The 12,472-nt window shown below is 34.7% G+C and overlaps 1 protein-coding gene across 1 annotated transcript in view; it reads left to right on the top strand.

Moving 5' to 3' along the window:
• Positions 1-8,401, top strand: part of LOC126967542 (uncharacterized) — a 30,140-nt gene extending 21,739 nt beyond the window's left edge. Inside the window, exons 6-9 of the mRNA XM_050812063.1 lie at positions 1,388-1,589; positions 1,821-2,018; positions 3,807-3,945; positions 7,032-8,401. Of these exons, the coding sequence (XP_050668020.1) occupies positions 1,388-1,589; positions 1,821-2,018; positions 3,807-3,945; positions 7,032-7,266 (774 nt within the window). The 3' untranslated portion in view covers positions 7,267-8,401. The remainder of the gene's footprint in view (positions 1-1,387; positions 1,590-1,820; positions 2,019-3,806; positions 3,946-7,031) is intronic.
• Positions 8,402-12,472: the final 4,071 nt, after the last annotated feature.

The raw sequence follows: 12,472 nt of genomic DNA, 5'->3' as shown, positions 1-12,472 counted from the left end.
CACTTTAAAAGATTTAACAATTTTACGGAGCCTAGTAGATGGAATTGCGAGTTTATGTTTGTTTCGAGTATTGACACTGTGTACATCACTATTCTTTTTAAATTGGCTAATTTTCTGATGTACAATTAATGTACTGCACTCATGAAACAAAGTTGTGCAGTACCTTCACTTTCTATTGTCTCTATCAGTAGTCAATTGAAAGGAAATATTCATCAACTTCTGCATAGACATGTCAAAGAAGTTTAGCTATCCCCCTCCCTGCGTCGTAATCCTCAGTACTGAGTGTCGTGACCACCCCTCTGTATCACTCTCTCACGTATGATCGCTCTCCATCTATTCCTGTCTCTGGCGGTGTGAAAGGCATTGTGAACCGTAGAGTCGAGGGTTTAGCTATAAGCCTACAACAAATATAAAACATTAGATCATATTATACATGTAGACAACTAGTAGGTGACAAATAATTTCCACAGACAAGTTTCATATAAAGTTTGTCTACGACAAGTTTTATGTTTTTGTATTTTGAATACTTTGGACACAATTTATATATGAAATTTGCATGACACTTGTCAAATACATGTATAATACCTTGGTGTAAACGAGGGGTAATGATGCTTTCATTGGTTGTATTTAATACGTTCTTAATAACAATATTGTTCTTTCTACAAACGTGATATAGCGCGAGAAATAAAATTTCTTAAAGATTTTTTTTACACCAAAGGTGTATCGTGGTGCGTGTGAATGTACACCTTTTGTTATATAATTTATTACTTTGTAAGCTTTGGAATTATGCTACATCGATATTTATGTTGACAGTTTTGACGTAAGAAATTAATTTTCAAAAAGTGTAATTATTTCTATGTAGGTAATACAAATATTTGAAAAGCGACGTCATTGGGCAGAGCGATTTCGAAGTAAGAAAATTGTTAAATTGTTCAACCAATCCTCTCACTTATTTGTATGTTGTTAAGAGCTATGACGTCATATCGTTCACCAAGCGCGCAAAAAAAATCTTTCTAAAGTTAACGCGTAGACTTTTTTAAATTTTTAAACAAGTTTAAATACTGTTTAGGAGGTAATATTTTTTATAATTATAATATAGCTTTCGTTATCGAATAAAAATGTAGAATAGTATTAAGCATTGACAGAAATTAACCTCAAAAATTAGAAAAAGCTAAATAACTACTGAAATATTAATAATATGGGAATAAGTACGAATAAGTAGTCCGTCTTTAAGTCTAGTGTCGGGCGTTAATATTTATTCATGGTGAAAATCTTTTCGGTTCAGTATTTACATAATAATATGTCATACGCGAGGCTTGGTAGCTGAAGTATGATACAAATTCTCTTGTTGACCATCTAACGTCATTTTGTCTTGCTTTTTTTACAGAACAGCAAATTCAACATCGAGGATTCCAGTACAGTAAAAGGACAGGATCTATTGTCTTACAAACAAGTTCCGCCGTTCAAAAATGTGCGATCAGTTTATTTGGGAATTGATAAGAATATGATTGAATTTAAGGAGAGCGATAATGACTTTCGATACGTTAGTGACGTTGTTCCCAAGAAGCCTTTCTTTCCAGCGGCTTTATGTAAGTTTTTATATAATATGGATGTATATAATATTATAAGTATGTCAACTGTAAAGTAGATACTGTAGATGGAGCTACAACCTGAGAGTTGAACAAGATATTCTAAAATTTACGACCCATGCATCGAACGGTTTGCTCAGTTGAAAAGAGAGCGAAGTCTAAGTACGCTACGCAGCCTAAGAGTAATGATTAAATTAAAAAAGCTAAATTAATTTAATTCATATCTTTTAGCACTTCAAAATGGAGTAGTACAAATAAATGGGAAAAATTTCCTGTTCCCTGACGTACCATATCTCCTAAAGCCACGTGAAGTACGCTCCGAGTTAGTATGTGAAGTTGGCAACGAAAAAATGCAGAGGGACCCCCAATGTCTGCAGCTACTAACGGCCAACGTTAATGAGGTTTTAGAACTCATTTTGGTTAATGAAGGTATGACAAATATATTTAAGATGAATAAAAAATTCGTGATGATATTTCATCATTCAAGACGAGTTCGAATTAGTTTTTTGCCATTTAAACCTATTCCCTCTTCGTTTGAGAACCAAGAGATTGATAATGTTCGCGAATTTCATGTGATTGAAGGCAAAACCATTCTATTGCATTACATATAACTTGTGAAAGCCTAATAATTTGAGTAAATATTTTATTTGACTCTTGCCCGGATACTAAAACGTTACTCAAATCCAACATCAGCTGTTGAGGGCTTCTTAGGTTTAAGCGCCCTCTTATTTTTAAACGGAAGACTCGAACATCACTCAGTTATATTGAGATCTTAATCAACTGAGAAGCTCTCACGCAACTTCATACTGGCAACATTTAGGGAAAACAATGTAAAAACCTATATTTTCGGTGGAAAAAAAGACCTCTTATAAAATAAAATCTATGCCTCAACAACAAAAAAAAGTTACTAGATATGTTGTAATTATATTGAAAATATTGAAACCGCAATTATTAGCTAAATGCTAGTAGCGCCACCTAGTTTCTTTACGAATAAACATAGACGTCATTTGTCGTTTTTGTCTTCATCCGCCATTACAATATCTTGCTTGCCGGTCTGTGAATTGTATTAGAGTTAATAATTATAAGATCTCCAGAATATCAAATTATCAAATTGTATTTTAAGAATAGTTATCAAATAGTTGAGACTTATGAACTTGAGAGACGTTGCAGTATTCGGGCATTATACTAGCAAAAATTAAGAAAAAGCAAGAACATTTAACAACTAAAGAACAGCACTTATTTATTAATATTAATGAATTAAAAAGAGATAATAATAATGAACTTTTTTTTAAAGTATTGATGCTTACAGCTACAACACGTAAAAACGAAAGTTGCTTTTATTCAAATAAAACACTTTTTCCACAATAACACGCGTAAATATGTTGAATAACTATCCTTTTAAGTAGTTTAATAAAAAAATGTGTCACTCTCGTGTCAATCTAAGAAAATATTAAGAAATTGCTTTCTACTTTAGTAAATCCACAAATACACAAAAGCCTTAAAGGTAAATTTATTTACTTTTATAATGAAGTAAGTAGTTTTACTGGCAAATAAATGTACCTATATCCTTTTATGAAGAGTAGCCTGTGTTCAGTAGCTTTCTATACCACTGCACTATAATACTGGCAGCCTGGGGCTAGATTATGATTGTTTAATGTTTTAAGCAATTGCTTTTAATATGAAACAAGGCATTTAACTATAAGTAACAAAGTAGACACACAGTAAAGTAGTTCATAACAATACAAGAGATAAGAACATCTCTAACGGTTATACAGCAATATAGAAATGGAAAGCGAATCTATAGTTACTGTAACCGATTTTGATTGACAAGTCGTAAATAGTCAGCCACGCTTGAAATTAGCTTCCTAGTATTTTGAATATTAGCCAGCTAACGCACGCACAAATCAAAATTATTGATGCATTATCGGTCGGTCAGGTCGTGTATTCGCTATTATATTCTAACCCCCTTATTCATAATAGTCTGCTAACTTAAAGCATTGCAAATTCTCACTCTGTCTTCTTCTATTGACCTAAATCAGAATGAGAAGAAACCCTCCTTAGCGGCTGTTTTTACTCTCAGAGCGCTATTTGTCTCCGGAGCGGTGGATTTAATTAACATCAAAACAAATTCTCTATCTCTTTTTTTGTTATTCTTTTTTTTTTTCAAATTAATAACTCTTTTGAATTTTTGTGTCTTATATTTTTAACTTTGCACAGGTGCTGGTTCCAACGATACTTATACTTTCCATATGCATGGATATGCAATGCAAGTGCTAGCCACATGGCAAAGTCCTGCGGGATTACCGCTTTCCAGAACGGAATTTGAAAAACTCGACAAAGAGGGCCTAATAGATAGGTAAGATTAATATTTGTATAGGCAAGAATGTTTATAAATTGCCTTCAGAAAACACACCGAATTTAATTATTTTTCTATAAAAAATTTATGTTCATAACCAAAATATTAATACTTACCTATTCATAAAACTTCTAGTGTTGCAAGAGAATGTGGGTGATCACTTAACTTGAAATTTTTATGTTGGACTTTTTCTATATGTATCAACTTTTAAATATAAAAATTCCAGATTTTATATTTTAATTTATTTAATAGTACATATTTATAGTTGTATGCAGCCTATAGCCGTGGCCTTTTTGGTTCACCGCAGACGGGCAAAAACAAAACTGATTGTTTTCAATTCAAATTCAAATATTTTTATTCAAAATAGGATTTAAAATCACTTATTGAATGTCAAAAACTACCACCCATCTTCTTCTTCTTCATACGGGCGCTTTCCGCAATTCGACGTCATATGCGCCTATTTTGCGTGCGAGGGTGGTAGAGGCTACTCCAACCAGACAAGCTCCTCCAAGAAGTCACCCAACCTTTTAACGTCGCGGAAGACTTCCCGAAGAGCGCCTGGGGACCCCAGGTGCTTCGCCCTGTAGTTTGCCACTTCACTGCATTCCAGCAGAACGTGAGCGGCTGTTTCCTCTGCCCCCAGGCAACCTCTGCATAGAGGGCTGTCCGTGACACCTATGTTAAAGAGATGCCTGTTAAAATTGCCGTGACCTGTGGCCGCACATAATATTAATCTTAGTCGACACCGATTAAGTTGTAAGATTTCCCTGGTCGCAAACGCAAGTCGGCGCAAGGTAAAGCTGATTTGGCTTGCCTGCACTCCTCAAGGCTATCCCAGTATTGTTGATGTAGTGCTTTTATCTTTTGATTTAAGTGGTTCCTGAACCAACTATGTGGCAGAGGCAGGAAAGGCTCTGGTCCAACCGGTTGGGTCTCAGAACCCCTTCTAGCTAGTTGGTCTGCCGCCTCGTTGCCCCTGATCCCACTGTGACGTTTGATCCACTGAAGTGTTAGGTTGTGGTTTTTACCAGCCACCTTATTTAATGCTGAGTGGCATTCAAGTAATAGGCTGGAATTGATTATCTTACCTTGAAGGGATTGTAATACCGATTTGCTATCAGAGAGTATTCTAATGGAGTGATCTTGAACCTCTCTGGCCAAGATAGCATTGGCAGCTAGCAAAATCCCCATGCATTCAGCCTGGTATACAGTGTTAAGCTTACTCAAGGGCTCGGATATGCTGATATTTAGATCTTCCGAGAAGACTCCCGTACCTGTGCCTGAATACGTCTTCGAACCATCTGTGTAGAGGTCGAGCTCATAATGTGTAAGGACACTGTCGTTCCTTTCCTCGAGCTCTATTCTGTATTTTTTGTCAAAAATGAATACTACCACCACCTACCACCCATTTAAAAGAGACTGCCTCAGACCTGAGAAGAATGGGCGCAAGAAATTCAGCGGGCTTATTTTTAAATATAACATATGGATTACAATTTGATATCGTACAATAAACATTTATAATTAAAGAGCCTGAGGTTGTTCGCTTTATTCCCAGTCCGTGGTGTCAAGAAAATCGTTTATGCTATAATAACCTTTCCCACACAAACGTTTTTTAACAATTCTTTTAAATTTCGTAACACATTTGTTTTGTACATTTTCTGGGATCATATTGTAGAAGCATATACATCGCCCAACAAAAGACTTACTAGCTCGACCCAACCGAGTAGTAGGCATAACAAGTTTATGTTTGTTCCTCGTGTTAACATTATGAATGTCACAGTTTCTAGAAAATTCCTCAATGTGCTTATGAATAAACATTATTTTCAATCGAAAGAATCGTAAACTTTATGTGGCGAGTATTAAACTCGCAAATTTTTTATGTTTTAGCAAAGGATGGAAATACGTAATAAAGTAGTTAATAAAAATGTTTTAAGATAAGCAATTTATAGTTAGCCGCAGCAGTTTGTATGTGTATTATTTGCAAAGTATTCCAAAAAATTAAATTTTCTGCCCAATTAAATTGGTATTGTTACAATTCCACGCGGACAAAGTCGCGGGTAAAAGCTAGTTTTATATATTTTTATTGATTTGTGTCTGATTTAATTAGTTCAATATCCGGACTACCGAGTAACTAAAAAACTAGTACAAAAAAACTAATAGGACATCCGGATTCGAACTGGGGTCATCTGCTTTCCGGATCACTCAATCTCCCATCTGAGATATTACAGTCTTGTATGTAATGGCGAAATTTACCTATGTATTCGAATGTTATTGTAGCTATTTCTCATTAAAACACGAATAAAACAAAAAAATTTTCAAATTAGAACCTAGTAGATCGATTTATCACCCCCGAAATCCCCTGTATACTAAATTTTATGGAAATTGTTGGAGCCGTTTCCGAGATTCAGATTATATGCATATATATATCATATATACAAGAATTGCTCACTTAAAGATATAAGATTTGTTGCTTTTTCGTAATATTTTGATAATTAAGTAAATCATGCAAGAACTGTTGAGCTAACACATTGTTATATTATAAATAGAAGTGACTTCAAAAAGAATTCTAAAGAAATAGATTTTGAGAAAACTAATGCCTTTTATTGAGTTGTGACGTCATCAGCGAACGATAATTCAAAGTGGATAAATAATGCAGTAGTTTTTGTAATACCTTATGCTGAAATTGTAGACGTTTACCGACGTTACAGAAAAGAGGAATTAATGTTATCATTTTCTTTAGTCTCCTTTTCTAATATATAAAATTCTCGTGTCATGGTGTTAAACATTGAACTCCCCCGAAACGGCTTGACCGATTCTCATGAGATTTTGAGTGCATATTGGGTAGGTCTGAGAATCGGACAACATCTATTTTTCATCCCCCTAAATGTTATGGGTGGTCCGCACGAAATTTATTTTTTTTGACAAATTTTTTTGAATTTGTTTGATTATGAGTCAGTATTAATACATACAACTTCAAATTTTCATCCATCTACGATCAACAGTTACTTTTGTATCGCGATTTTAATATCGGAAATACAACGTTTGCTGGGTCAGCTAGTACTTATATATATTTTTTCTGTTCTCAGGAATTTACAAAACCCACCCGTGAAGAATTCAGTAATGGTGCCCAATAAAGGATTTACAATAGTGAGGATAAATCCTGAGTATGGAGGCAGCTGGATGTTTGAATGCCGGTCGTGTGCATTGTCTTCCTTGCCCGTCGCCATATTGATAAGTGTACCGCAGCCAATACCAAAGATAGTGGTTGATTCCCTACCCACATGCGCCAGTTACAGACCAGCTGACGTTCTGCTCAATTAAAGACTGAATCATAATGATGTTAATGAATTAAATTAGTAACCAAAAACGGTGCGGGACTCGAACCCGCGACCTGTCGGTTTCCGTCCGAGCTCACTTCGGGGAACAATAACAAATTGTTAACATTTGAAAGAGCGACTTTGGGGTTGAGCAGGCTATAAACTGTAAAGTAGATCCTGCAGATGGAGCCACAACCTGAGAGTTGAACATGACATTCCAAGATTTACGATCCATGCGTCACTCGGAACTCTTAGTCAGCTGGTAAGAGCGCTTGAACGGAATCCGAGAGATCGCGGGTTAGACTCCCGCATCGTTCATAAATTTTGTTTTCAAATTTAATTTGAATAATTTATCCCAGAAGTGGGGGATATCACTTTCAGAAAATAAAAAGATGTTGATGAAGAAGGAAGTGAGTTTTAAAAAGAATTGTTTTGGAAAAGAGAATGACATAACTGTTGTTGTTGAATTTTTGATAGCTTAGACATAACGTTAGAAGACTTTAAGTGCGTCTAGTGTTAGTCGTCAGTTAGTGACCCTGCCTACTGAGCTTAGAGGTTCTGGGTTCGAATCCCGGTAGGCGCAAACATTTATATGATGAATATGAATGTTTGTTTCCGACTCACAATGAATGTTTTTAAGTATTTATGTATATTTAAGTAGGTATATTGTATTAAATATTTCGGTATGTACCCCTAGTACAGGCTATGCCTAGTTTGGGGCTAGATAATTTGTGTAAGGGTGACATTATTATTATTATTATTCACGGCGCGTATTTCCACGTGACGTCATAACATCACGCGCTGTCATTAGTGTCATGACGTAACCGGGGGGTCATCGACCCCTTTTTACAGCGATTACCTACCTTATTATTTTGGAAAGTGTACGTGGTATCCAAATAATTATTTTACCTTTTTATTTTGTATTACTACAGCAAATTGTAAGGTGAAAAACAATATTTGAAAATATTCTACATTATGTAATGTAGGCTACCCTATTACCATTCAGAAATATTTGTAAGAATAGGGGGGAGGTCAATCCAATAAGAATAATGTAATAGTTGTAACTTTAATCTTAATAAATTGTAAATAATACATAAGTGTAAGATATTTATTAAACAATATAAAAAACTTTTGCTTTTTTTTTAGGTTGTTTTCGATAAACTTCAATTACCCAAAAAATTTCGTGTTCACTGAGTTCGTAACCTCTTAAAAGGCATAAAAAGGCATTTATTTCCTCAAAATTGATTCCTTTAGAATTCTTTTTGATGTCATTTCTAATAACTACTAGATACTATTACCGCTTCGGAAACAAATAGCGCTCTGAGAGAGAAGAAGCGGCGCAAGAAACTCTCCCAGCATTCTTTTTTTGCGCTCTTTTCAATAAAAACATACAATATTGTACAGTCATTTCTATCGCTATAAGCACTATTTAGTCCGAGGCTGTCCGATCATTTAGATATAACACATTATTAATAGTGAATAGCTGCTATAGAAGTATTATTGCAACATACGTTTTAAATCATTAAATTGAACTCAAAGTGACGAAGAAGTGACAGCTTGTTAGTTAATAATAACTTCCGAAATATTACACCAATATTTATCTAATGTTCTAAAGTAAACTGAATTCCCTAAATAATAATAGAGGGACAATGAATTCCATCACAAGTTGCTAACTGATTTTAATCGATAAAAAATCCTTTTACTGTTTTATCATTAGAGCAATGAACAAGCTTTGAAAAACAAAAAATATTTTCATTGACAAAATAGATTTAATATTTTTGCCGTCACTTGATTTGATAGAATCCATTAAAATTGTTTAATATGTCTCATTTTAACATTGTTGATCTTAATAAGTAATTAAGCTCCGCCGAATTCCATCTTCGCACGACACGCCACAAGTTAGGATATCATCCCCACCATCTGGATGTGTGGCGGTCCTCCACAGTGCGGCTTACAAGGAGCTTTCTTCCTCGTACTACAAAGCTGTGGAATGAGCTTTCTTGTGTGGTGTTTCCGGGACGATACGACATGGGTACCTTCAAAAAAAGCGCGTACACCTTCCTTAACGGCCGGCAACGCTCTTGTAATTCCTCTGGTGTTGCAAGATAATGTGGGCGCCGGTGATCACTTAAGACCAGGTGACCCGTACGCCCGTATCCTCCTATTCCATAAAAAAAAGCGCAGTTAATGAATTTTAACCAAGTTTTGTTCTAAAGTGATTTTCGTACCTATGTCATATTAAAAAAATCACGAAATATCATAAACGATGTGTGTTTGATGGCAATCATATTAAACTTGGTTTGTTAAAAAATATTTTTTGTTTTTCAGGCTTGTTCATGATTGCTCTAATGATAAAATAAAATAAATAAACAGCACTGTCTGGTTTTTATTTAAATAAGAACTACATGATTTCAACAATAATATGATTTTTATTATTTCATTAATAAGTTAAGTAATTTTCCCGTAAGACCTTATAGTTCCGATGTAAGAAAAAATCATATAGATTGAAAAGTTGTTAATGATTTTGACCGGATTACACATTATATTTTTCAAACAAAACAGGCATAAAGAGTACTTATTTTTATAATTCAATAAAATAATTCAATGAACAAAGCGTATTATTACTTCCTTTTCAGTCTCATTCAATTGCACGATGATGTATTCACGATTATTTTTTCTGTAAATATTAATTTTGTAATGAACATTGACGTATCTAGTCACACACTTTTTTTAAAAAAAACTGTCTAATGAAGAGGTTGTCACCTTTGTCACTAGCACTTGCACTTGCATCTGCACCTGCACTTGCACCTGCACCTGCACCTCCACCTGCACCTGCACATGCACCTGCACCTGCACCTGCACTTGCTTTTATTTATTAGTTTACTTGATGATTTTGAAGTACTTGTCGAAGAAGTTGTCGAAGTACTTGTCAATAACAATAACAAATACGATGATAACGGCGAAGTACTTGTAAAGTACTTGGCGAACACTTGGCGTAGTACTCGGCAAAGTACTTGGCAAAATACTCGGCGAAGTACTCGGCGAATTACTGAGCGAAGTACTTGGCGAAGTACTTGTCGAAGACTTTCCGATGTACTTATCGAAGAACTTGTCGAAGTACTTGTTGAGGTACTTGTCGAAGTACTTGTCGTAAACAATAACAAATACGAAGAACTCGGTGAAGTGCTTGGCGTAGTACTCGGAAAAGTACTTGGCAAAATACTTGGCAAAGTACTCGGCTAAGTACTTCGCGAAGTACTTATTAAAAATAAATAATATTATTATATTTTTAAGAATTGATTGCATGAAATAAACTAATATCTACAAGTTAGTTATTAAAAATCAAGATCACACATACATTTGCAAAGTATTTCAACTGAAGTTAAAAATGTTAAATAAACTGCAATTATAAGTATAATCTATTATATCATGTTAAATGTTATTTATAACATGCGACGAGTGTAGTACACGGTAAAATCCGAATGGGTTTATATTTGTACTTAAATTTAAGTTAATTTGAAAAATACTTTTTTTTTGTGTGTAAAAAAAATAAAAAAAAATGATGTTAGCCGCTGGTGTAGGCATCGGCTACCGTAATCGTTATTATTTACCGTACGTCAAGGCTAATAGACGCAAACAACACATTAAATGGTTTAACTATAGTTAGCGCAATAGTTAACAGTAACGTGTCTGTAGTAAAAAATTCTATTGCAAATAATTTTTATCACTTTTACAGTGTGTTAGTTTAATATAAAACGAAATATAAAACAATACAAATATCAAAAGCTTATTCGAACTGGTCTCTATTGGATGCAATACAGTCCTTTAAACGTTGAGAATAGTTAACAATAGAAGCACACACTCTTTCCATGGGAAAATTCTTCACTTCCAATCGTACGGATTGTTTTAGGGACTCCAAATTATGATGGCGTTTAGAGCAAGCCGTACTCTCTAAAACTGACCATAAATCATAATCCAGCGGATTAAGATCGGGTATAGTCCCGATCGATCAGAATCTGATCAGTAAAAACCAAGACTGCGTAGACTGAGCTTTATGACCCGGCGCCTAGTCTTGCTGGAAGGACCATTCTTGGTTATTGAACATGGTGTTGTTAAGGGACTACACTACCTTCTCAAGAATGGTATCTTGATACACTTGAGCCCATGTTTTGATACCTTTCACAAAAGTATGGCTCAGTCACTCCTTCATAGCTAATAACCCCACAAAACCATCACTGAAGTTTGATAGTGCCCACGTTGCACTCTGACGACTAATTGAGAAGCTTCCTTAGAGTTATGAGCATAAATACAACCATTTTGTTTGTTAAAATGTTGCTCAGTTGTAAAAAGTTTCTCATCAGTAAACAAAATTTTTCTGCGTCCCTTCTCTTCAGTAGTTGTTTCGATTTTACCACCCTATTCATTTTCAAATTATCAATTAAGAAATGACCAGTACGTCTCTTATAGACTGCAAGTCCTGAGTCATGCGCGACATGGTTCTAGGTGCTGTCTTCATCTCCCGATATAAAATCTTTTGCTTTCGGACAGGATTTCTTCGAATTCTTTCCCTTAATCCTTTGACCACCTTTTTTTCGTACGAACACTACATGGACGGCCAGATCTTTTCTGTCACAAACAAAGGAGGTCTTATTGTACCTATTAATAGCCCGGTACACAAACTTTTTACTAACACCAAGTGTATGGAGAGTTTTAAAAATTGCACTTGGCTCCACACCTACTTCGTGTAATGCAATCACAGCGATTAATCTTTAACACTCCACTCCATTTTAATATCGCAAAATATTGTACAATGTATTGGCGCCAAAATGAGAAACTCAATGAACAATCATATAAAAATGAATAATTCCAAATTCAAATGTAATATTTAGTTTATTTTTAATTGTAACAGTATTTATGGCCAGACTTTTTTTGCAAAGTGATGCAAATTAATAATCAAAAGTTCGAACGTAGTAAGCTTAACAATTATAAATATAAAATGTATAAATCTGCAAGAGTAGATGCAATTAAAGCGGGAATTTAAACGAGCAGCCTCCGAAAGTATTCCTTAAACCTTTAGACCAAGGTTTGTTATTGATTGGATGCAAATAACGAAGACTTAGTTGTCAAATAATATTATATGTATCTCCTCTAAGTATTACCATGTTAACTGTTTTATATTCGCTGTGCGTACAGTGTTCGATGGTGAGCTC

This window comes from Leptidea sinapis, chromosome 13 (assembly GCF_905404315.1).
Source record: "Leptidea sinapis chromosome 13, ilLepSina1.1, whole genome shotgun sequence".
In the NCBI taxonomy this organism is placed as follows: Eukaryota; Metazoa; Arthropoda; class Insecta; order Lepidoptera; family Pieridae; genus Leptidea; species Leptidea sinapis.
This window is presented reverse-complemented; position numbering and strand designations above follow the sequence as displayed.